At 40.8% G+C, this 25,333-nt stretch overlaps 1 protein-coding gene across 2 annotated transcripts in view; it reads right to left on the bottom strand.

The window, feature by feature from the left end:
* KLF12 (KLF transcription factor 12) overlaps positions 1-25,333 on the bottom strand; it is a 369,879-nt gene that overhangs the window by 80,224 nt on the left and 264,322 nt on the right. Inside the window, exon 6 of one of the 2 annotated variants that reach the window (XM_075061546.1) lies at positions 13,100-13,159. The exons of the other annotated variant lie outside the window; for it this stretch is intronic. Within the exon in view, the coding sequence (XP_074917647.1) occupies positions 13,100-13,159 (60 nt within the window). The remainder of the gene's footprint in view (positions 1-13,099; positions 13,160-25,333) is intronic. 2 annotated transcript variants of the gene reach the window in all.

Raw genomic sequence — 25,333 nt, 5'->3', positions numbered from 1 at the left:
ATTAATAGCTTTTCATGGGGAGAACTCACTCTCTCCTTTCTGCCCCTGCTAGGGATGTTGGATGCTCCCTACCCGAAATAAAAGATTATAAACAAAGATCCATATATTTTACTTAAATAATCGGCCAACTCCAACAGAGACCTCTCTGTACTGCCTGGTCACACATGATTATTTAAAGAAAGCCTACAAATTCAGGTCCTGATTCCTCTGTCCCTCCCCATAAAAACAATATGCAAACCTACCTCTCACTGAAATTCATATCTCTGCAGGAAAAAGACTATGCACCATTTAAGTTTCATTTCATCCTTCTAGTCAGAAAGGCAGATTAACAGTAATTAAATAAAAAAGACAATTGATATAGGCTGTCTTTTTAAATATAGGAATGTTGCCTTTTAAATGATAAAATACTTCTATACAAGATTCTGGTCACATACTATACTTCCAGAAGATACAGACTTCAAACAAGGCATTGCAAGCTATTTACAGTATGTATTTACCCAAAGCAGCAACATTCATGACATTCAAAATGTTTAGTGGAATATTTCTGACCCTGAGTTCAAACATGTTTTGACATAATAAATACACATTCTCTAGTATGGCTTAAATGTCTTTAAAAGAGGTCCAAAAAGGTTCTTTTTTTGCCTAGTAATTCTTTGGAAAAAAAAAAAAGGGTAAGTGAATATTAATTTTTGAAAAGGCAGGTTTTTCTTTTCCAGTGGAATGAGCCCCAGAGCCTATTTCTTGCCGAGAAAACACTTAATGAATAATCAGTGCATATTCCAGTTCCCCAATAAGCACCAATTCTTCAAACCCTCAGAGTATCAGGCAGCTCTTGTGACTTTGGCCTTTCAACTGTGACACTTCTTGCCTTACCCTCCTCTATTTTAACACATAGCTTCTCGCTAGGCAGGTAACCAGAAACCAAACCCTGGTAGTGAGAGCAAGCAGGGCCTAATTTGCACATTATGAATTATTCAGGAGTTCCTGATTCCTGCACCTGCACAGAGGCAGGAAACTTGCAAGGAATAAGCATTACTCTTCTCTTGGGTTTACACAAGCTCAATGACTGCTCAGCCACTTTGTTCTGTAACTAAGGGTTTCGGGTCTTGTATCAACCAATGAAAATGGAAAAAAAAATTCTCACAGGATCAAAAAACAGGGCAATTATTCAACCTCCTTTGAGGTAAACAAATTCTATCAGAACGTAGCATTCATCTTACACATGCTAATCCAGATCAGAGCACAGACACAAGAAACTGAATATACACCATAAAGAATGTGTCTACCAGCTACTCTGTTTAGATATTTACTCAGCTGTACAAGACAGCACATTTATACTTTTTCTTAGCTCAGAGCTGCAAGTATTTCACTTGGTAACTTGACCATTCAGATTTTTTCCCTTCAAAGTCTGCAGACATAGCTTGGATAAATTATCCACCTTGGCAGTCTGGCTAAGATCAGGGGTCCTATCAGTTTAATGTTAGATATGTCCTCTCTTGAGAGAGTATATCCTGAATTTTCACGAGGATGGATTTAATGAGCAAATAGGTGTTTTCCTACTATAAGCTTTGTCAAAGAGTAAGTGACTGTGATGCTGGTAAACCAGGTGCCATCTCTTGCCAAGGGTGCAGGCATCAGCTGAGCACTGACAAATTCACAGCTGGAAACCAGTTCACTTGTATGTTAGTATTGCTCAAGATAGGTGTTAGACTTGTAAGGATGTGTTTAGACTCTATAAAATGCTTGTAAATTGTTGCATTCATTAATCTCACTTGTAATGTCTGTATCCCGTGCTATAAGGTAATATGTAAGTTTTGCTTTATAACTGTAAAAATCCCTATTCTGAACTTGAGAACCCAGGAAGGAGAAGTTCCCCTGCACATCAGGAAGGACTATCAAAACTAAATGGGCCATTGTGAAATATCACAATACAAACACTGGGTTAATGGCCCTTTTACACCTGTGCTATGTGCAAGAAAGCTCATCCTATCAGCTTGATTTCTGGAAATAAAGATAGCTGCCATGAAAATTTTTCATCTCTTTGCTGTTTGGACTCTCACAGGACTGGAGTTAGGAAACAAAAGCAGAGATCCCCAAGGTCAACCTGGGTTAGCCCTAAAAGACATTCAGTGCTGACAGATTACTGCATCTCTGTCACCTTTTGGAATCACAAACTAAACTATATATGGCGTCTGCTTTTAACCTGTAAATAATTCTCTAATTTCCTTTCCTAGTTAATAAATCCTTAGTTTACTATAGGACTGGCTGCAAGCATTTGTCTTTGGTATGAGATCTGAGGTACAAATTGACCTGGGGTAAGTGACTGGTCTCTTGGGACTGGGAGGAACCTGAATCTTTTGTGATCTTTGGTTTAAGTGACAATTTATCACTTAGTCCATCTTGTCTAGGTGGCAGGATAGACTGGTGTGCCTAAGGGGGACTGTCTGTGACTCCATGGTAAGACTGCTATAGTGCTTCAGGAGTTCACATTTGTTTCTGGGTTGGTGAAATCTAATTATAGACCCTACCACCAGTTTGGGATGTCTGTCCTGTTTTTGACAGTCTGCCCTGAGGTTGGCACTCATGGTTGTGAACCACTCCAGGCAGCGTGACAGTGACATCTAACAATAAATCCAAATACGACCCAGAATCATTGTACTCTAGAAAGTAAATATAAACATATGCAGAGAGCTGACACAGTCAAATTAGTATTATGAACATTTGAAGATAAATGTGAAATATTTTTTGAATAAAGGATGTGAAACATACGTATGTAAAAGCATTAAGTTAATGCTAAGCAAAAACTTCTATACTGCATCTCCTGTTCCTACTCCCATTGAGTATCTGTGGGTTTTGTTCTTTAACGCACCATCACCAATAGAGTCCTCAGTTAAAAGATCTGCTCATTAATCACAGGCAGCTAAGCATCCTGCTTTGATTGGTTCAGTAAAACAGATCTGCGGCAACTGATAATACAACCTTTTTAATCTTTTGTTTGAATGGAACAAGTCTAACACAAGTGTTAAGTATTCAGAAAGGTACAGTCAATCCTTTTCAAACCTTCACTCTTCTTCTTTCAGTGTCTAAATAAGTTAATTCAGACTTCTTTCAATGCAGAATGCATGATTGGTCCTACATTGCCACTGTCTCATTCCTAGCCAATAACAGGTTCTCTGGGTCTTTTAAAAATTATTTTAATCAGGCATGTAAACATGTTGTATTCTTTGATGCTCTTTCATTCAGCATCATTAATTCCCAGCATGAAATCAATAGACTTAAAACATTTAATCATGTAAAAATGCAACCTACAAATCCACAAATGACTTTCGTTCATCATGTGCATGGACAAATACCCTATAAGTTAGAGACTATGCCTTCTCTTGCTGCCTTGGGGATCAGGCTAGTCTCTCATAAAAATAAATAGATTCTATCTCTCTAGATATCTGCCAATAAGAAAGAACAGCCATTAATGAGTGGAGAATTTGATTGTTTGCTAAGTCATCATTTCCCCTGTCCCGGGGTCACATTGGTCTGATGAGATGGTCCCCTCCTTACACCAATGTAGAGATTTTTTTAAACTTTGTTTTGTTGTAGTAACTAGGTCACAGTGTGTACTGCATGTGCATTAAAGGAAAATATCTTCCTCCCTACAGTGATTTAACCCTTAGCACATCACTAATTATACACATAAAAACAACACATATGGACAAGAACCACTATTTTTGTTTTGTTTTACTAAAAGAGAATTTGCCCCCAGGTCATTCCCTCTAACATGTGAAGTCCAGGGGCAAAGGAGAGTTTTGCTGGGAAAATTTTGACAACATCTCACTGTGTACTGCAACACAAAGAAGCCTTTAGAGCAGGGTTTCTCAAACAGGGGTCACCGCTTGTGTAGGGAAAGCCCCTGGTGGCCGGGCCAGTGTGTTTGCCTGCCCTGTCCGCAGGTCCGGCCAATCGTGGCTCCCACTGGCCGCAGATTGCTGCTCCAGGCCAATAGGAGCTGCTGGAAGCTGGCAGCGATCCGCGTCCAGTGGGAGCCACGATCGGCCGGACCTGCGGACAGGGCAGGTAAACACACCGGCCCAGCCCACCAGGGGCCTTCCCTACACAAGCGGCGACCCCTGTTTGAGAAACCCTGCTTTAGAGGGTTTCCTATGTGTAAGATCCTCCAAACCCATCAGGATACAGAGAGCAACTAAAATCTCACCAACAAGTCAGAAACCTACAGCTGGAGTATAAACATGAAGAGCCATTGATTCCTATGGTGGGGGATTAAAAGGGATGGAAGAAGTAATAAGGAAAGAAGGATAAAAGTAAGAGCAGTTGAATTTGGTCATATTAATCACAATGAAAAGATTAACATGTGAATAATGTTTTTTAAAAAGTGCAGTATGAGACAGGCAACAATATGAATATCCCATGTCTCCAGTGTAGTAAAACCCATTCTCCTACTGTAAGTGACTGACGGAATGAAAACTTTATAACAAGTTTATCTGGCCATAAGTTTTCGTGGGATAAAATCCTCTTCATCAGATGCATGGAGTGGAAAATACAGTAGGAAGATACATATAGCAGTACATGAAAAGATGGGAGTTGCCTTACCTAGTGGGGAGTCGAGACAAATCAATTACAGTGGGCTATTATCAACGGAATGAAAAATCACTTTTGTAGTGGTAATCAGGGTGGCTCATTTCAAATGGCTAACAAGAAGGTGAGAGTAACAGTAGAGGCAAATTATCATGGGGCAACTGTTTTTTTTAGTTCTTGTAGTGACTCATCCACTCCCAGTCTTTATTCAGGCCTAATGTGACGGTGTCCACTTTGCAAATTAATTCCAGTTCTGCAGTTTCTCATTGGAATCTGTTTTTGAAATTTTTTGTTGAAGGAATGGCACTTTTAAATCTGTTATTGAGTGTCCAGGGAGGATGAAGTGTTCTTTGACTGGTTTTTAAATGTTATAATTCTTGACATCTGATTTATGTCCATTTATTCTTTTGCGTAGAGAGTCCAGTTTGGCCAATGTACATGGCAGAGGGGCATTGCTGGCACATGATGGCATATATCACATTGGTAGATGGCAGGGTGCATGAGCGCTTTTTAAAGACACCATAATAGAGGCCCAACTTCAATGTATACCTCAAATTAAGAAACACAGTAAAAGAACTAAAAAAGAGCCACCATGGCTTAACAACCATGTAAAAGAAGCAGTGAGAGATAAAAAGACTGCCTTTAAAAAGTGGAAGTCAAATCCTAGTGAGGCAAATAGAAAGGAGCATAAACACTGCCAAATTAAGTGCAAGAGTGTAATAAGAAAAGCTAAGCCAAAAACTCCAAAGTAATAACAAAATGTTTTTTAAGTACATCAAAGCAGGAAGCTGCTAAACAACCAGGGGACCCTGAACGATCGAGATACAAAGAGGCTTAAAGACGATAAGTCATTGCGGAGAAACTAATGGATCTTTGCTTCCGTCTCACGGCTGGAAAGTTAGAGAGATTCCCAAACACTGAGTGCTTTGTAGTGACAAATCTGAGGAACTGTCACAGATTGAAGGTCACTAGAGGAGGTTGAATTAATGATAACAACATTAACAATCACTGGGACCAGTGCATTTACCACAAGAGTTTGAAAGAACTCAAATGTGACATTGTGAACTATTAACTAAGTTTGTAACTGCCTTTAAATCAGCTTCGGTACCAGTGACTGGAAGTTACTAATGTAACCCAATATTTAAAAAGGCTCTAGAGGCGATCCAGCATTACAGACCGATAAGTCTAAAGTCAGTACCAGGCAAATTAGTCGAAATAATAGTTAAGAATAAAATGTCAGACACATAGAAAAAAAACTGTTGAGCAATGCCAATATGTTCTGTAAAGGGAAATGTGTCTTACTAATCTATTAGAGTTCTTGAAGAGGTCAACAAACATGTGGACAAGGGGAGCCAGTGGAACATAGTTACTTAGATTTCAAAGCCTTTGACAGGTCCTCAACAAAGGCTGTTACTAAATAAGCTGTCATGGGATAAAGGGAAGGTCCTTCATGGACTGAGACTGTTAAAAGACAGGGAACAGGGTAGGAATTAGTAATTCTCAGAATGGAGAGGTAACAGTGGTGTTCCCAGGGTCAGTCCTAGAACCAATCTATTCAATTTATTCATAAATGATCTGGAAAAGGGGTAAACAGTGAGGTGGCAAAGTTTGCAGATGATACAAATACACAAGTAGTTAAGACCAAAGCAGATTGTGAAGAACTTCAAAAGATCTCACAAAACTAAGTGATTGGGCAACAAAAGCAAATGAAATTAATGTGGGTAGCAAAAGTAATGCACACTGGAAAAATAACCCAACATACTCAAATGATGGGGTTAATTTAGCTACAACAGGTGGAAAAGATCTGGAGTCATCGTGGATAGTTTCTGATGTCCACCGTGTGCAGGGCAGTCAAAAAGCAAACAGGATGTTAGGAATCATTAAAAGGGATAGAGAATAAGACTGAGAATATCTATTGCCCTTATATAAATCCATGGTAGCCCACATCTCGAATACTGTGTACAGATTGTGATCTCCTCACCTCAAAAAAGATATACTGGCACTAGAAAGTTCAGAAGGCAACTAAAATGAATAGGGTGGAGAGGTCCCATACGAGGAAGATTAAAAAGAGGTTAGGACTCTTCAGTGGAAAAAGAGGAGACTAAGGGGATATGATAGAGGTTAGAAAATCAGAGTGATATGGAGAAGTGGATAGGAAAAGTTATTACTTATTCCCATAATACAAGAAGGGGTCACCAAATGAAAATTAATAGGCAGCCGTTAAAACACAATAAAAGGAAGTTCTTCTTCACACAGTGCACAGTCAACTTGTGGAACTCCTACCTGAGGAGGTTGTAAAGGCTAGACTTAACAGTGTTTAAAAGAGAACTGGATAAATTCATGGTGGTTAAGTCCATAAATGGCTATTACCAGATGGGTAAGGAACGGTGTCCCTAGCCTCCGTTTGTCAGGGATGGGATGGATGCAAGGAGAGAGATCACTTGATCATTGCCTGTTAGGTTCACTCCCTCTGGGCACCTGGTATGGCCATGTTGGCAGACGATACTGGGCTAGATGGACCTTTGGTCTGACCAGGTACGGCCGTTTTAGTTTTATGCAGGTGAACGAGCTCCTGATGGTGTGGTGATGTGATTAGGTCCTATGATGGTGTCCCTGAATAATATGTGGACAGAGTTGGCAACGGGTTTTTTGCAGAGAAAGGTTCCGAGTAGTGTTTTGTTGTGTGGGTGTTATTGGGTAAGTATTTGCTTCAGGTCGGGGGGCTGTCTGTAAGCGGGGACTGGCCTGTCTCTCAAGGTTTGTGAAAGTGAGGCATCGTCCTTCAGAATAGGTTGTAGATCCTTGATGATGTGCTGGAGAGATTTTAGTGGGATGAAGGTGACAGCTAGTGGCATTCTGTTACTTTCTTTGTTGGACCTGTCCTATAGCAAGTGACTTCAGGGTACCCTTCTGGCTCTGTTGATCTGTTTCTTCACTTCAGTAGGTGGGTATTGTAGTTTTAAGAATGCTTGATAGAGATCCTGTAGGTGTTTGTCTGTCTGAGTGATTGGAGCAAATGCGGTTGTATCTTAGAGCTTTGCTGTAGACAATGGATTGTGTGATGTGGTCCGGATGAAAGCCAAAGGCATGTAGGTAAGTATAGCAGTCAGTAGGTTTCCGGTATAGGGTCGTGCTTATGTGACCATTGCTTATTTGCACTGTAGTGTCCAGGAAGTGGATCTCTTGTATGGACTGGTCCAGGCTGAGGTTGATGATGGGGTGGAAATTGTTGAAATCCTGGTGGAATTCTTCAAGGGCTTCTTTCCCATGGGTCCAGATGATGAAGCTGTCATCAATGTAGCACAAGCAGAGTAGGGGCGTTAGGGGACAAGTGCTGAGGAAGTGTTGCTCTAAGTCATCCATAAAAATGTAGGCATACTGTGGGGCCATGTGGCTACCCATAGCAGTGCCACTGACATGAAGGTATACATTGTCCCCCAATGAGAAGTAGTTGTGGGTGAGGACAAAGTCACAAGGTTCAGTCACAAGGTTTGCCGTGACAGTATCAGGGAAACTGCTCCTGACAGCTTGATAATAGCCCACTTTAACTGATTTGTCTTGACCCCAGGCAACTCCATCTTTTCATGTGCTGCTATATATATCTTCCTACTGTATTTACCACTCCATGCATCCGATGAAGTGGGTTTTAGCCCATGAAAGCTTATGCCCAAATAAATGTGTTAGTCTATAAAGGTGACACCAGTACTCCTCGTTGTTTTTGCTGATACAGACTAACACGGCTACCACTCTGAAACTTATAACAAGTATGAGTAATCTGTACTTTACTTTAGATATTTTGAGCCTTAGTGAGCATTCCTGATTGGTTCTTTTGCAGCTATTTCCACTGACAATAAGGTTTATGTGCTGAGCAACATGGAGGGAAAGGCACAGTTTAGGGAATTACTTCAAATGCCTTGACTGTCCCTAGCTGCATTAATTTTTCATTGCCTCATCTATGCTAAAAAATGAGATAAGTCTAAACTATGTAATAAGGGCATTTAAAATTGGGCAAAAAGAAAATCAAGCATTTTCTTGTGTAGGCACTTATAATTATTATCAGTAGCACTCTGTATTGTTGTTTATTAACATTAGAAGGAACTATTTTTAATTTTTTTTAAAAAACAGGCTAACTAAAAAGCTTTTCTACTTGACAGAGGCTGAAGCTGACTCTTGATTCAAAATGACAATTCAGATCCAGATGTAGGGTCAGGTTTTCAAAAAAGGGTGCTCTGCCCTGAAGCTGAACCACAGGAGCAATCTGAGTCCTTGCACTTCTAACTACCTAACAACATGAGTTAGGGGTGCAACAATATACCTCAAAATCCTGAGTTTAATTAAAATATGCTAACTGATCACAACCACTGCTTTCAGTTAGCCCTGTAAATAGCTGAAACAAAAAAGAAAAGTGAGTCAAAGCAAATCAAGGTGAAAATAGTGTCCAGTAGGATAATTCAGACCAAGAAAAACATTGAGCTCCACAGCAGTTTGACCCTAGCTTGGCCCCAGAGATAGCTCTACAGCTGCCAGATAGAGATCCTGCCAAGACGCTAGCAGAGGTGCAAGCCAAAAAGCAAGCAACAAACCTACATGCCAGTACAGGAAAGCTATATTCCAGAATTTGGCATCTGGGTCCTGCAGCTGCCAAACACTTCCCATCTGACCAAAGCTGTACAGTGTGCTCCTAATAGAAGAGCAAGAGTGAACTGTACAGGAGCAAAAGAAGTACTGTCTGTAGGACACAGAGGATGAAGGAGCATCCTGTACCTACCAGCCTCTGAAGTATACAAATAATGCTGCTGTATCGCCAGTATAATAACCTGGACTGAGAGACATATTTTCAAGGATACAACAGGAACTGATAAATATTTTGCTGGAAAAGAAGCAGGAGCAACACATAGGACCTGTGGATATTCATGTCAATGGGAATTTTGTCACTGACTTCCCTAGGTACAGAAATTTTGTTACTAAATCTGAATAAATCCATCTTTTACACTGAAATGCCTAATAAATTCGCCTGTGTTTGACTGCAGAACCAGGGGATTGATTGGGCAGCACATATGGCCTTCAGTAGATTTTCTGACCATGATAAGCCAGAAAAGTTTCAAGGGGCACACAGAAAATGCTTCTCCTGTGCTCCCTGAGCTATTCTGCATGCCTCTCCCTACACAAAGCTCTTCTGCAAAGCCACTAGAGCATTGTAACCATCCCGCCTGTGCTACTCAGAGGAATGAACCCACAATTTTCAAAATTACAAAGCCACACAACACACAGGAGGGAAAAATCCTGACCCCATTGAAATCAGTGGTAAAGATTCTCTTGGTTCGTATGGGGACAGAATTTTACTGGAAATATTTGGAAATCATATTCTCTTTCATTTAGTTGTCAGGAGTTTAGTACAAGGTTATGGGCTTCCTCAGCGACAACTGACGATGGTACCACTAACTCTTAAAGGAATGGAAGGAATGCATCTCCCAGCACAATTGAAAAAGAAATAACAAAGTGATTATGCCTCAGATATCAGAATACAAAACTTGAGCATCACAGAAAAGAAAGGCTCCAAATTTTTAAATGATGGTGATGTTGTTTGAAAAAGAAATTAGATGAGATTTAAAAAAAATGCCTAAGAGTAAGTACTTAGCAGTTACTGAAACTGAACGGGCCTGTAGAGCTCTTGGGCACTTTTGAAAAAGCTCATCTGTTGCCCCTAATTTATATCTGTGCAACCCCACTATCTCATTGGGCTTTATTAATCCTAATGACTTATATGAAAGTGCAGAATGAAATGACAGTCGGGAAGTAGAAAATAACTGTGGAATGATTGCCTATAAGAAAACAAGGGAGTACTTTTTAAAAGCCACATTAGACAGAAGCCACATTAAGCTCCATCTTAAAAGTTAATGCTGGGAAACCCTGCAGTGATAGGTCATGATTTCTGTCTTAATTTATGCATCTGTAAAATAAAATAATAATAATAATAATAATAATAATACAAATTACTTAAAAGGAGATGTTTGTTATCTTACTATACAGCTGTACAAAATTTTGTAAGCCCAAAAGTTAATAGTAAGAGCAAGAATGTACTTTTATAATAAAAATAATGAATATATTACAATTTTAAACGACATGATGCAAACATACCAATTTCCCAGAAATTTCAGGAAAAAAGTTCAGCGACATGAAATTGTCCAAAACAAAATAGAGAAACTTCTTGAATGAAATTTCATGAAAATAAATTATTTATCCACATATTTGCATTTAATTTATAATAAAATTCACCGTTTCTGAAGACTGTTGGGATCCTGTTATTTTCTCTAACTGCACTAATCCATAACTCCAGTAAGCAAATTAAACCAACTGTGATGAGTTTTCCTTGCAGTATGATGAAGATTTAAGTGGACTGTAGGAGTAAACAATTTCATATGATATATTGAGATTATCCCATTAGCCCAAATTGTACCCTCAGTTATATCTGTGCAACCACACTGATGGTTCCCCATTGCTTAAGTGAGGTTGCATAGAGGTAACAGAGGGGCACAATTCAGCACATTATGTTTAAAATATTCAGAAGAGCCTATAAATCATTTCCTAAGTTTTCTACTTGTTAGGTTTTATTTGACTCACTAAAATATTGAACTTTATTCTCATCTGACACTAGTGTAAATCAGTAGTAACTCCACTGAGTCAATAGAGTTACAATGGAGAATAACTGGAGCCAGAATAGAATGAGGCGCATTAAGTCTACAGGTGGGCTATCCATGCACTCTAAGGAATCTTACTAAGGTTAACTCGTATGTATTATTTAAGACATAAAGCTAGTATTCATAAGCTGGATATAGCATATTGATAGTGAGTGTAGATGTTTGAAATTCCCTAACTTTCCTGACTCAAGGATCACATAGTAACACAAAATCTGCATAAACCACTCCCAAAGAAAAGAAAATGAAAAATAGAAGATGTGCTGCTGAGAAAAATAAAGTGTGGGAGCTATGTTTGAAGTGCTGTGGATATCTCTCTTTCATGGTCAGCTGCTCAAACATATCTTATTCTGACACTATGTGAAAGTTATGTGGGACATTTTAGTCTTATGAAAATCCTGGAAAAATGAAAATGCTATTAAGAAGTGTCATAATTTAAAAATCAACGCCCTTCTTTTAGGATTGCAGTCCCCACCGGGGATCAAAAGGAGCTTGTATCTGAAATGGTAACAGAAATGTTCAAATATACATTCCTTTAGAAATGCAACATTTTAGGACAGCAATGGGCTCTCTCTTCAACAAGGAACAATTTCCAAAATTGAGGTTGCTCTTTCAACTGGCTCGAAGAAAGGTATTAGGGTTGAGGTTTTCATATGAGAGAAAATATGTCAGCCATCACTGATAAGGTTCAAATACTCACTTAAAATCAATGAGTTTATATAATTTTTTTGTTCCCAAGAAAATTTTAGTGCCTTGAGCTGGCCCGAGAAGGTGAATTACTACTGCCATTTTGTAAATGTTCAAGAAATGTGAGTTTGAGGTTTCTGTAATATAAATTTATTTAACTGTATATTAATGTTATTAATGGATTAGGGGAATCCTTTATCTATTTGACTGTTAATTTATGAATGACAAAATATATTTTTTTCCAAATGTTCTCCCTCTCTTAATTTACTTATGAAGCTGAGGTCTAATTATACATTTGAGGAATGAGATTTTTCTCTAACATATTAGTTTACACTAAACATATACTGCTATGATCTAAAATAATCTAAGACATTTCATTGTATATGTTTTAAAATTTGATAAAACAAAGACAAACCAACACAAACAGTTAATCCCAATGAACATATTACACACAAGATCAATGTCATATGCATATTAGACTGCATATACGTAAGTAAGTTTGTGCAAGCTAGACATTTCCTGGAGCTCCCAATGACTTCACAGCATTTGCTGGAATATTCCACATTTTACTTCAGTGTGAAGATCTAGGAGCTCAGCACTTGAAAAAGCGGGGTATTAATGAAGAGGCCAATACATGGAATTAGGAACCGAACTTTAAACACACATTTTAGCCTCATTCCTTCCCTCTGCCCCCCCAAAAAAGGTATGTTGGTGAATAACTTTCTCCTCTGTGACAGTTGTTCTATCACACTATAACCTTGTGAGCCTTGGGATCACTGGCAGTGATTAAAATCTATATTGACAAATTTCAACTGTGGAACCTTGTGTAAAATGATGCTGTTACTTAATTTCAGCAGTTTACTTTGGCTGTACTCTATATCTTATTAAGCATCTGAAGAGCCATGATTGTTCGTTCTATTTTCATATTTTATTTACCAGGAGTTGAAAATACTCAAACTTAACCCTTTCCCAACCCCAAACCCGTGTATCTGCTGACTTGGCACAGCCCCACATGCTGTCTCTTACAGGAGCCAGCCAAAGAAAGAGGGAAAGAAAGCTTAAAATGAACTGCCACTAAACTTTGTCAAACACACAGAACATTATATAATACACAATAAAATACTTCATACCTGGAGTTGAAAAAACGAAAAGTGTTAACAGCTGACCTGGCACAGCCCCACATGCTCTCTCTGGAAATTGAACACAGACAATTAGGAATTTTAAGACACCCCAAACATTTCATGGGGCCTAGACAAACTGGAGGAATATTTACTGCAAAGGCAGATGGCCCAGAAATGGAAGGAGATTATAATTTTTCCCAAAACTGACTTAATACTTCTTCTAAGAAGTCAAAGGGGAGTTTTGCCATTGACTTAAATGGGAGCAGAGGCCAGCCTTAATGTCCCAAACCTCAACAACTGATAATTCTTGTTCACTTTGAGTATTTTGTCATTAAACAAGCTGTCATCCCCAAAAGAATACAATGTTAATAGGAATTTACATGAGGCAACCAGTGCAAAAAGAGGGAGGGAGAGAAATTGAAAGTAAATTTCCACTCCCAGAATTCTTGCTGCTTAAATAATATAGTTCCCAACATTCCAAAAAGAAAAATCTAGCTGTTAACCCTTTTTATCAAAACTCTAACTCCAGGGACAATACAAAATTTTCTACAATATTATTTGGAATATTTAGCACTACTTATATGCTATCTAATAACTATATAAATTCTTATGCTGTAATTTGGAATACATGGAATATTCCTTTATACTAATGAATTCTGATCTATTACATGTGTTTGAAAAAGGAGCACTATACAGCTGGGTTTCTGAAACAGTTTCACCACATTAAAAAAAGAATCTAAGGAAAGCAAAGTCCATGAATAACTCTCTTCAGTCTTGCTACCTGTGGTTCAGAGTCAGACCTCAAATGTTCCATGGAACTTGTCTGAGACCAACACCAAAGGAACTAGCAAAAATTAAGAAAAAAACTCTTATTTCTTTAGCACACTAATAATTGAATAAAATTGCATTGGAAGCCTTAAAATGGACCAGGCTACTGGAGGGGCTCCTTTATACAGATGTCATCGATAACGTTAATATGTCCAGTGGGAGGTTTTCAAAAGACAGAGACACTCCCATTGATTGTCATCATTTTCACCCCCTTGATGTTCACTTAGGCCAGGGATCGGCAACCTTTGGCACGTGGCCTGTCAGAGAAATCTGCTGGTGGGCCGGGATGGTTTGTTTGGAGCATTGCAGGTTTGGCCAATCGCAGCTCCCACTGGCCGCGGTTCCCTTGGCCCGCACTGCTTCTTGCAGTCCCCATTGGCTCGGAATGGTGAACTACGGCCAGTGAGAGCTGTGATAGGCCGAACCTGCAGATGCTGCAAGTAAACAAACCGTCCCAGCTCACCAGCGGATTTCCTTGACGGGCCTCGTGCCAAAGGTTGCCGATCCCTGATTTAGACCTTCAAAAATCTCTCTCTTATTTCACACCTTAATATTTCCAAAATTGGAAAAAAAACAAAAACAAAAAAAATAAACCGCAAACATTTTTTTTTCTGAGATATTGCAACACTCCTTTAAATTATTCTTAATTTGTTTGGCACAAGCACATAACAAACATTATTTATCTTTTCTACTGCATGTTTCTTTGGTTTTGCCTTAATCAAGTAATGAAGATCAGAGCCAGTGCAACCATTTAGGCAAACTAGGTGGCCGCCTAGGGGCCTAGTGGTTGGGGGCGCCTAAAAGCCCCCTCAGGTGAGAAGGTGGAGGTGAGCAGGGTGGGGGGGGCGCACGGAGAGGGTTGCCTGCAATAACGAAGGGGGGGCGCACAGGGGAACTGCTCCCCGCCCCAGCTCACCTCCACTCTGCGTCCTCCGCTGAGCACACAGCCCAGCTCTAAGTCTCCTCCAATCAGCGCCACAAGCCTGGACGGGGAGGAGAATTAGAGTAGTGCCGGCGTGCTCAGTGGAGGAAGAGGAGCCGACGTGTGCTGGGGCGGGCTACCTAGGCAGAGTTAGCTTCCACGGTGGGAGGTCTCCCCAGGCAGGGTTAGCTGCCGGTGGGGTGGGGAAGGAAGGAAGTCTCCTCAGGCAGGGTTAGCTGCTGTGGTGGGGGGCGGGGAAGTCTCCCCAGGTGGGATTAGCTGCTGTAGGGGGCAGAGGGAGTCTCCCTGGGCAGGGTTAGTTGCCATGGGGGACAGGGGAGGTTAGCTGCTGCGGAGGGGCTCCCCGGGTGGGGGTCTGAGTTAGCTGCCGTGGGGGGGGGTGTTAGCTGCGGGGGGGGGGAGGGTGCAAGGTGGAAGTTTCGCCTAGGGTGCGAAACTTCCTTGCACCGGCCCTGATGAAGATTTAATAACAGGAAAAAATCTGATAGAGTGATGAGACAGAAAAGAACATAATGAATTTTAAGCACAAGTAAAAGTCATTAGTTCCAATGTGCCTGCCATGTTGGCTTTATCTTAAAGACATCTACCTATTTTCTACCATAAATCCTTTTCTACAATCCTTTTCTTCTATAGCAAACATCTCCTGATCTTATTAGTTGCTCATCAGGTACAGAGTAATGCATGATTTCTCTCAGAGTTGAACCAGCATATAATCAAACGGCATTGGGACAAATTCTCCTCTCAGAGGTACTCAAGTGGCTTTCATTTGAAATCCATGGAAGCTGCACACAAGCCTCCTACAGCAGAAACTGGATTTTAGTTTGCACTGGAAAAATGAAACCTGGAAGTCACAATACAGAATGACACTCTCAAGCTGCACTCACCTTCCCATCTTACGCTTCACTCTGTATCACCACTTCGGCCCAGATAGCAGAAAAATAACTACTCGTTAAAGGTAATATGACAAGGCAGGCAAAAACCAGGTTTGTGAGAAAGGAAAATGTTTGTCATATTGAATTTTACACAAATACAAAAGGCAGTTTTTGCATGCAGCTAAAAACTACTGTTTTCTCTCTCAAAAAAATGTGTTTTTGCTATGAAAATGGCAAATTTCCACTTATGACTAATTCATTTAAAACAAAAAAACCACCCCACAATTCTGTACAATACTGTGAAATTTGCCATTTTTATTGGAAAATGCTATCATTCTCTGACAGAAATGACAGCATTTTGCCATGAGTTTAAATCTTAGAAATATGAGTATCTACATATGAATATTTACTAAGTGGCACTTTTACCCTGCACCACCAATTTAAATCAAGGTAGCAGGTACTAAGATACCACCTCCAGCTGCAGATAATGGAAACTCGACAAAGAACCAGCTAACAATGTTCTAGCCACTCAGCTCAAATATTTGGCTAAAAATTCTACCACTGTCTTTAATCAAAATGGAGCGATAAGATATTTACTTGTTGTGTAACAGCCACAGAATTACGACTGTGGTGATTGGGTATTTAAATAGCTCAACATTTTGACCAATGTTGACAAAATTCATATGTAAACCGAACTTTCCTTGCCTTTAGTCTTTTTTTGTTCTTGCTGAAGCTAAACATGTGATAGCACTTCAGTTCAAAGAATCCATCTGCTGGAAGCAGAACACAATAGTGGGTTTACTCACAAGTACTATTCGTTTTACAAAATGTTTCACAAATTACAAAAGAGCTGAGATCACGTTTCTAAGACAATATGGTTTGACTCCTATGTTTATATCCATGCTCTGAGGTTCAAATTGTGGTCTTAAACTGTAGTATATCAAGTATGACGTTGGCATACAAAGACAGTGATATCTCTCAGCCATAAAATAACATTGGTGTGCTTATTCTGTATGGAAATTGCATATACATAGCACTTTATAGCAACGTTACTAAGATTAATACATACTGTGATAAGGTGAATACTACATTTTATTTTGAATAGTAAAGGCTTAGAAAGCCAATGAATATATGTTGTAAACCTGGTAGCAATTGCAGGATATGAAAACTGCTTGGTAAAGAAGGCAATCTCTGTCTCAATGAAGTGAACAATTGAGAACAGATAATTTATTTGACAATATCCTGTTTATTTTTCTGATGCTGGAATGTTCATGAGGAGATTGTGATTTTCTTGAATTTATTCATTATTCTAATTTTCTCTACGACTTTGATAAAAAGTTTAACACTATAGATTGATCAGCTACAGTTCGGATTCAGTGGTGAGTCTGCACCCAACCCTGACACAGCACAAGGCCTGGGACTGCCTCAGAAACACCATGGGGCCCTGCCCATCTATGCCAGGTGCACCAGGTGTGGGCAGACAGGCTAAACCAGGCAGGATACAAGTGTGGAAGGGCTTAGTGTGGGGGTGAGAGGATTCTCTGTGGGACAATCTGGGTGCAGGCAGCTCAGTCAGGGGTCTAGGTGTGGGGGATCTGGATGCATGGAGGTTTGTTGGGGAGTTCCAAGTGCAGGGGTAATGGGACTCTACAGGGGCTTCCAGATGAAAGTGGCTGGGGCTCAGTGGAGGGGGTCTCAGTACTAGGGGAGTGGGGCAAGGATCTAGGTGCAGCTAGTTGGCGGTGAGCGGCATGGGGGGGCTGGATGTTGGGGGTTTCAATGCAGAGAGGTCAGTGGGGGGTGGTCTGGAGGCAGGGGATATGGGTGCAGAGGGTGTTTAAGATGCAAGAGTTGAGGTCCAGTGGGGTGTGGTGTGGGTATGGAGTTGTCTGGATAGGGCAGGTCGAGATGCCCGAGCAGCTCTCCATACAGTGACCCCTCCCTCCACAGCTGAGGTGTGATGGGGACAGGAATCTGAGCTTCCTGCAGCTGGGGGAGGGTCTGACATAGCCCCAGCCACTCCTTGCAGGAGAAGAGGGAGTCCCATTCTCTCCTGCCTCCAGCCCAGCTGGGACTAGCAGCTGATTCTGGCTCAAAGTAGGAGCCACTGGTTGGGGTGTCCCCAGCCATACCTATCTCATAGAACTGGAAGGGACCCCAGAAGTTCATCGAGTCCAGCCCCTGGCCTTCACTAGCAGGATCAAATACTGATTTTGCCCCAGATGGCCCCCTCAAGGACTGAGCTCACAACCCTGGGTTTACCAGGCCAATGCTCAAACCACTGAGCTATCCCTAGCCCTGAAGTGATTTACCTCTCCACTGGCAGTTCCGGGTGCCTGAATGATGTACCTGTGCAGCTAGGGAGAGGTGCATGACTGCTCTTGCAGCTGCCTTTTGCTTCCCTGTCAGAAAGTCATTTTTCTGCAGGGAAGCAAAGAAATCTGCAGGAGACATGAATATTGTGCACACACAGTGGTGCAGAATTCCCCGAGGAGTAGCCATCAAACTTCCAGCAGCTCAATGTATCCAAAGTAAGTAAGTAAATAAAAACTTCGGCCAAAACTTCAAAACTTCAATCTTGACTCACCTATTTGTTCTTACTACAGAGATGCAGGTCAGTTTGACTCCAAAATCTTTGACTATTATCACTAGCCACAGCCCTACTATTAGTCACTTTCTTAAACACTGCTCTGCTAAAATTCTCATTTCAGTCTTCAGCTCCTTTCATGATCACTATTGTAATTTCCTTCTGTGTGGTTTCTTTAAACACCAACTCACCATATTTTAATGTGTCCAAAATACTGATGTTCAACTCCACAGCTACACACCTCCTCATCTCCTTGCAGGTTCACAACCGTGTCATCATCAACCTGAGATCGGGTGACCAAATTTCCCTATACTGAATACAGGACACTTGGCAAAATTACTCGTACTCAAGCGAGTTCAACGGCGATCAATCTGAACTATGCAGTACAAACGTTCAAATTAACATCAAGTTGACTGAGCCCCAGGTTAAAAATAAATACTGCATAGTTTATTTTTATTTACCTTCTTATCTTTTAAGGCTTTGGGGTTCACACGGTGAGAGGTGATATACGCACCCCCTATTCCCCGCACATACACACACAGGCAGATGTGTCACACACACACACACACTGCCACACGCTGCCCAACCCTGCCCTGCACTCTCTGTCCTCCATGCCTGGCTGGGCCCCCAGGGATGGATCTCCCTCTCCTGGTACCTGTTGCCACATCCTCCTGAGGCAACATGTTAGGGGGGAGGGACATGCAGGGTAACATCCCCCCCCCCCCGATTTCTGCCAGGGAACCTGACTGAGGGACTTCAGCAAACCCAACTAGAGAGGTAGCTCAGCAGGGGAGGGTGCCTTGGGGATGGAGCAACCCCGTGATCGCTGGGAACAGGACCCAGGGCGGGGTGGGGTGGGACAGGAGGGTGCTAAGCCCCTGTCCTAGGGGCTGCTGTGTAGCCTGCAGGTTTGGGGTGTGAACAGGATGGAAAATGCTCCCTCCCCCACCATTCCAGAGACTAGCTGAGGGGTAGAGAGGCTTCCCTGTGCCAGTGCCATGTGGGGTTTTGGCACATGTTGGGTTTGGCTCCTCCTGGCCAGCACCCTTGTCTGGAGGGTTTGGGGCTTTCCTGGGGTGCTGGCCTAGCCAAAGGCAGTGGAGGAAGGAAGGAGTGTACCAGAGAGGCTGTTGGTGACCTGAGCTCTCTGACCAGGGGCTGGTTTTCTGCACAGTGCTGGGAGTGGGATGTTCCATGCCAGGGGGATATGGAGGAGCAGCTGGGCTGGGGGAGTAGGATGAAGGGCCGATGGGTGGACAGCAGAGGCGACACATAACTGCCCACTGCCTGGCACCTGGACTGCACTCACCGTAGAGTCATAGAAGATTAGGGTTGGAAGAGACCTCAGGAGGTCATCTAGTCCAACCCTTTGCTCAAAGCAGGACCAACCCCAATTAAATCATCCCAGCCAGGGCTTTGTCAAACTGGGACTTAAAAACCTCTAAAGATGGAGATTCCACCACCTCCCTAGGTAACCCATTTGAGTGCTTCACCACCCTCCTAGTGAAATAAAAGGCACTACTGTAATAAACATGATTAATAATAATAATGAACAATAGGAATCAGCACATAATCTCTTCTGTATCCATTACCCAGGAAATTTCTCTCAGTTCTGTGTCTCCAAGATTCTTTCTATTCATACAAATCTAAACAGGATTTGACTGGTTAGAGAGAGAAAACGTTAGGGAAGAGAGATCAAGGGATTTGAACTAAATAGCGGGGACAACCTAAAAGAAATCTCTACCATTATCCCCTGTGGAGAGAGAGAGAAAACGGGCGTTAAAAAAGTTTGGTATTGAAGTTTCCAGTATCCCTGTGTTCAGTCAATAACGAGTCAGCAAGACTTAGCCACAGCCCCCTTTTCGCTAGTGCCCTATTATAGATGCCATTTATATAGATGTTTATGCATATATAGCTATAACTGGCTTTGAAGCATTTTATGATACTTCAGTATGAATGTTACTATTAAGAATTAATTCCATTGTATCAAATCACAACTCCACAGAATCATGGGAATTGCCTTCAGGGGAAGGAAGGATAAAAACTTATCTAATCTAGATAACGAAAAAAGTAGTTTTGGCTCCAGTGACAGCACAGGACAAAGTTCCCACTTTTTCTTATCAATAAGTCAAGGTAGCAGCACGTTGAAGTAGTTTTATTCTGGCTGTTTCTGACAGTGTTTTATTACCTAATCCACACTGATGAGTATTTGCTACATTCTGAGTTTTCTAATGCACAAATCTCTCCCTCTACTTCCTGGATGGATTAAAAAAAACACCCCAGCAACCCCCTTCCCCCCCAAAAAAACCTACCAACCCCTGATATCACAAAACTGAATAATGAACAGTCTGGGGACACTATTTCCAAATATACACCCAATTTGACAATGGGGCAATAGCAATGCATTAAAAATGGCACTGGCATAATTTGGTTTAAAATCCGTACTGGTGTAATGCCCTTGAAGGAATTATGTAATATCAATATATCAGCAAAACATATCTAAAAGCTAATGATCAGAAGTTCATTTTGAAGTAGCATAGTCCAGTGGATTGACCAGGGGGTAGAAGACAGGTATTCCTGATTCCAGTTCTTCACTGATTTGTTCTGTGGCCTTGGGCAAGTCACTACCCTGAGGATAATAATTCTTATTTTCCTACCACACCAGGGACCTGTAAGATTTAATTAGTTAATGTTTGAAAAGCACTTTGAAGAGAAAACTGCTATGTAAATGTCTATTATATAAATTAATAAGCTACAAAATCAGTAGTGTGCAAAATTTTAAAAAATGCAAATTTAGGTAAAAATCTTTAGGAATATAAAATCCCAATATGCTACAGTTTAATAACTAACATAAAGAAACAGGCAATGCTTAGATCAAAACCATAACCTTACAGGAGACAATTAAATGGTGATCCAAAATGTAGAACTTTATAGAGTCTAGGAAACAGGATCTTTAAAAGTTATTTTATTTGGGGTGGGTGGAAGATATGAAAGGGAGAGAGACACACACACAGAGAATTCTCATTAACTACACAGTATTTCTGCAGAATCTCTAAAAGTGTAAACAAAGTATTCGTTTATAAACATCCAAACTTTGTTAAAGTTTTGTTGTTGAATCCTGGCCTCAATACATTCAGTGGCAAAACTCCCATGGGCTTCAAGAAGCCCAGGATTTAACCTATAATGGTTTTATTAAACTCAGTTCTTTCTCCCAACTTACTTATCACACAATTTAAATATTTTCCTTTTAAAGAAAATATTACTACTTGTAATGGTACTCAGGCTTAATGTCTGGCATTTAAAAGTGACACAGAAACAGAGAATACACACCCTAAAGTCATTGTTCTTTGCTACGTCCTAATCTACTCAACAGTTATCCATCACTAACTCTTGTAGTGGAGATAGGAAAATATAATTTCTTGCAGACCAAACTAAATGGGCATTTTTGTTTGTTTGATTTTTCAAATTAGCTTTCTTCTAGGAACAATTTGACAGTATATCAGTTTCCTAATATATCATAATTTAAACAATACTATATCCTTTCTTAGCAGACAGTTATGTCAATTTTGCAGGAATTTACTTTTGATTTATAGCTTCAATCAACCTGGCACTTGTTCAAGGAAATATCTGACTTATGTGAAATCTGTTATCGTGGCAAGAGGCTCTTTCAGATACACTAGCAAATTTCCACACCAATGTCCCAAATCAAGTGCATGCTCTGAACAATACCGATTGATTGAACTGACCAACCTTGCAAATTAAACTAATTTTTTTGTTTTTGCACAAATTGTCCAAAACCATTGCCACGTGCAAGAGGTACTTTATCACCTTTATAAAGAGAACAGATGGGGTTAAAATCACCAAGAAATCTATTCTTAAACAGCAAGCATGGTCATTTTGCATTGCTTTGGCCTAGGAAGCACACCAAGTACACAAAGAGCTGTTCTATAAACACGTACAGGCCCTGAAAGTTCTGATGCTGTTGTGTTAGGATCCTTTAATATAGCTTTAGGAACACATATGATTATGAGAATTACAATTCTATGATCTATTATGTGTTGTAAATGGCCACAGTAAATACGCTGAATGAAATTAAATGACAGCCATATTAAATGCATATTACATGATGAACAATTTTGTTCAGAGGAAGAATGGTCCAGAGTTAGGGCACCAGCCTAAGATTTGAGAGACCCAGGGTCAGTTTCCTGCTCTACTACAGACTTCCTGTGTGAACCTAGATAAATCACTCAACCTCTCTATGATTCACTTCCCCAACTGTAAAATCATCCCATCAAATCTATGCAAATTTTCAAAGTGAGCAGCAACAAGTGGTTATTGTTTCACAGAGCATAGATGTACTATCTGAGGAAGCAATGCTCCTGCAAATGCTGAAAAACACCTTCAGTTACAGCTCCTGGAGACTCAAGACAAAGCCCTTTGTAACTAGAGCAATAAACTGAACTGAAAGATCTCTAATATGCACAGTGCAGAAGTAGTAATGGCATTGGCTGAAGCAGGGAAAGAGACAGTACAAGTGTGAAAAATGAATGGATGACAGGAACAGAACTATAAATCTCAGGAGAAAAAAACATCCATATGTTTATTTAAGTTAGAGGGGTATAAGGAGATTCTGACCTGACCATTACACACTATGTCTAACAGTGCTACACATACCGTATTACTGGTCCCATACCTGTGCTGCCTATTAGGTCCACAGTGGTATTAGGTTCCCATTGATATATGTCTAGAAATACAGTGTGCATCACAATCATTAACATTCAGCAAAGCAGAATCATCATAATGATGTGACCCATCCAAAGAAGAATCTGTAGTAGAGACAGTGCCGCTATACTCAGCTTCATACATCTGAGCACCTAACAGCATTCAGCCCAATGCATCAAGGTCCCACTATCTGGATAATCAGTATGATAAGATATCCCAAATGAGTCTCCTATTAAATTCATCATTGGTATATCCACAGGTATCCAGAGTCTCCCCCACCCCAAAGGCTCCACACCAGCACCAAAATTTCTGTGACCCTATGAGATAGAAGGCAAAAGCAAAAAGCATCCTCGTGCAGCATTAATTTCCTTACCTCTCCACTTCTTAATTTAATTTAATTTTTTAAATTGTTCCCTCAATGAAGATCTCTCACCTTACACTCATTAAGCCAGGGCAACAGCCACATGGGGCAGGAGTCCCACATCTACACAAACACCTTGGGAGTGTGGCCAGATAGGCTCTCCCACCTCTTGGGACCCAGACATGGCCTCAGCTGCCTAAACCTCCCATGAAAGACCAAAGAGATGGTATAGGGAAAAAACTTAAAATTCCAGTTTGCTTTTCCAAAATTTACAATTTTAACACTGCACTAACACAGACTTTGTACTAAGGGCAAATCTGGTCTCCAGCTTGTGCAGCAAAACCACTGTAATTTCATTGCAAAGGGGAAGCAGGATTCCAGCACCTCATGTAATGATATGCACCCCATGCACCATGGCAACCAATTACTGGGGGCCACATGGGCATAAGCTGACTGGGCAAGGGAAAGAGACCAGGCAAGGGAGAGGGATGACAAGCTGCATGAAATGGGGGGATGAGGGGAGACAGTGGACAAAGCATTGTATCTTTGGGTGCTCTACTGATTTTTTGTGGCCTGGTGCATGAGTCTTACCATAAGCCTGACGGAGATCCCTAGTGCTCATCTAGTATCCAGCTCTCAGCAGAGAATATTGTCCTATGAAGGTTTCAGAGTAGCAGCCGTGTTAGTCTGTATCCGCAAAAAGAACAGGAGTACTTGTGGCACCTTAGACACTAACAAATTTATTTCAGCATAAGCTTTCGTGGGCTATAGCTCACTTCTTCGGATGCGGTGTTGCCTTCAGAGCTGGGCACTGGAGAGCAGCAGTTGCTGGCTGGGAGCCCAGCTCTGAAGGCAGAGCCACTGCCAGCAGCAGCACAATAGTAAGGATGGCATGATATGGTATTGCCACCCTTACTTCTGCACTGCTGACTGGGCCCTCAATCAGCGAGTGCCATTCCCCAGCCACCCAGCTCTGAAGGCAGCACAGAAGTAAGGGTGGCAGTTCCGTGACCCCCCCCACACAAAATAACCTTGTGATGCCCCCTGCAACTCCTTTCTGGGAAGGACCCTCAATCTGAGAAACGCTGGCCTCCCCCGTGAAATCTATATAGTATAGTGTAAAAGCACACAGAAGACCAGATTTCACGGTCTGTGATGCGTTTTTCACTGTCGTGAATTTGGCAGGGCCCTAATCAATAAAAATATGCATGGCACTCTACCAACACAGATGTTGTGTTGCTCACGACCTAGAGACCTCTATCATCTACACACTTAAGGCAACTAAGCCCGAAAACTGTTAGCAGCTGGAACAAATCTTCAAATTACACTGCCTTAATTTTATAATATATATTATAACTACCACCATAGGGCAGCAGAGAATAACATTAGACTCTTGTATACAGAAAACTCATAAAATACTGCAATGTATCTGTCAATAATACACTGTAACTTTAGAGCTAGGCTATTGGATTAGCTTTGCTGAATTAAACAATGGCTATGAAAAGTGGTCAAAATAAAACCAAAATGTTTCAACCTGCCTGTTTTTCAAACAAAACAGGGAGGCAGAGAAACAAGTTTTTTGGCCAAAAAAACTACTTGGCTGTTTTAAAAATATTATAAAAGCCCTCAAGGTACTATTTAATTAAGACATAATAGCAAACAAGTAGTTTTTAGCATTTAGATTAATATCTGGTTTTTGGATAGTAATTGTTTATTTTAGGATTAATATGGACATGGAACATAGCAGCCACACAAGAAGATGAATTGCAGTATTTAATTACACTGGTCTACAATGTTTGAGAAGTCATCTGCTTCAGAGACAAAATGTGGTATTTATTATGTATTTTGATGTGCTGAATTCAAATATGACAATTAAAACAACTGATTGGCTACTGTTTCTAAGATATTTAAGCTTTTACATTTTATGTCT

The sequence above is a fragment of the Chelonoidis abingdonii genome, chromosome 1, assembly GCF_003597395.2.
Source record: "Chelonoidis abingdonii isolate Lonesome George chromosome 1, CheloAbing_2.0, whole genome shotgun sequence".
In the NCBI taxonomy this organism is placed as follows: Eukaryota; Metazoa; Chordata; order Testudines; family Testudinidae; genus Chelonoidis; species Chelonoidis abingdonii.
The sequence above is the reverse complement of the archived record's forward strand: the minus strand, read 5'-3'. Positions and strand labels throughout refer to the sequence as shown.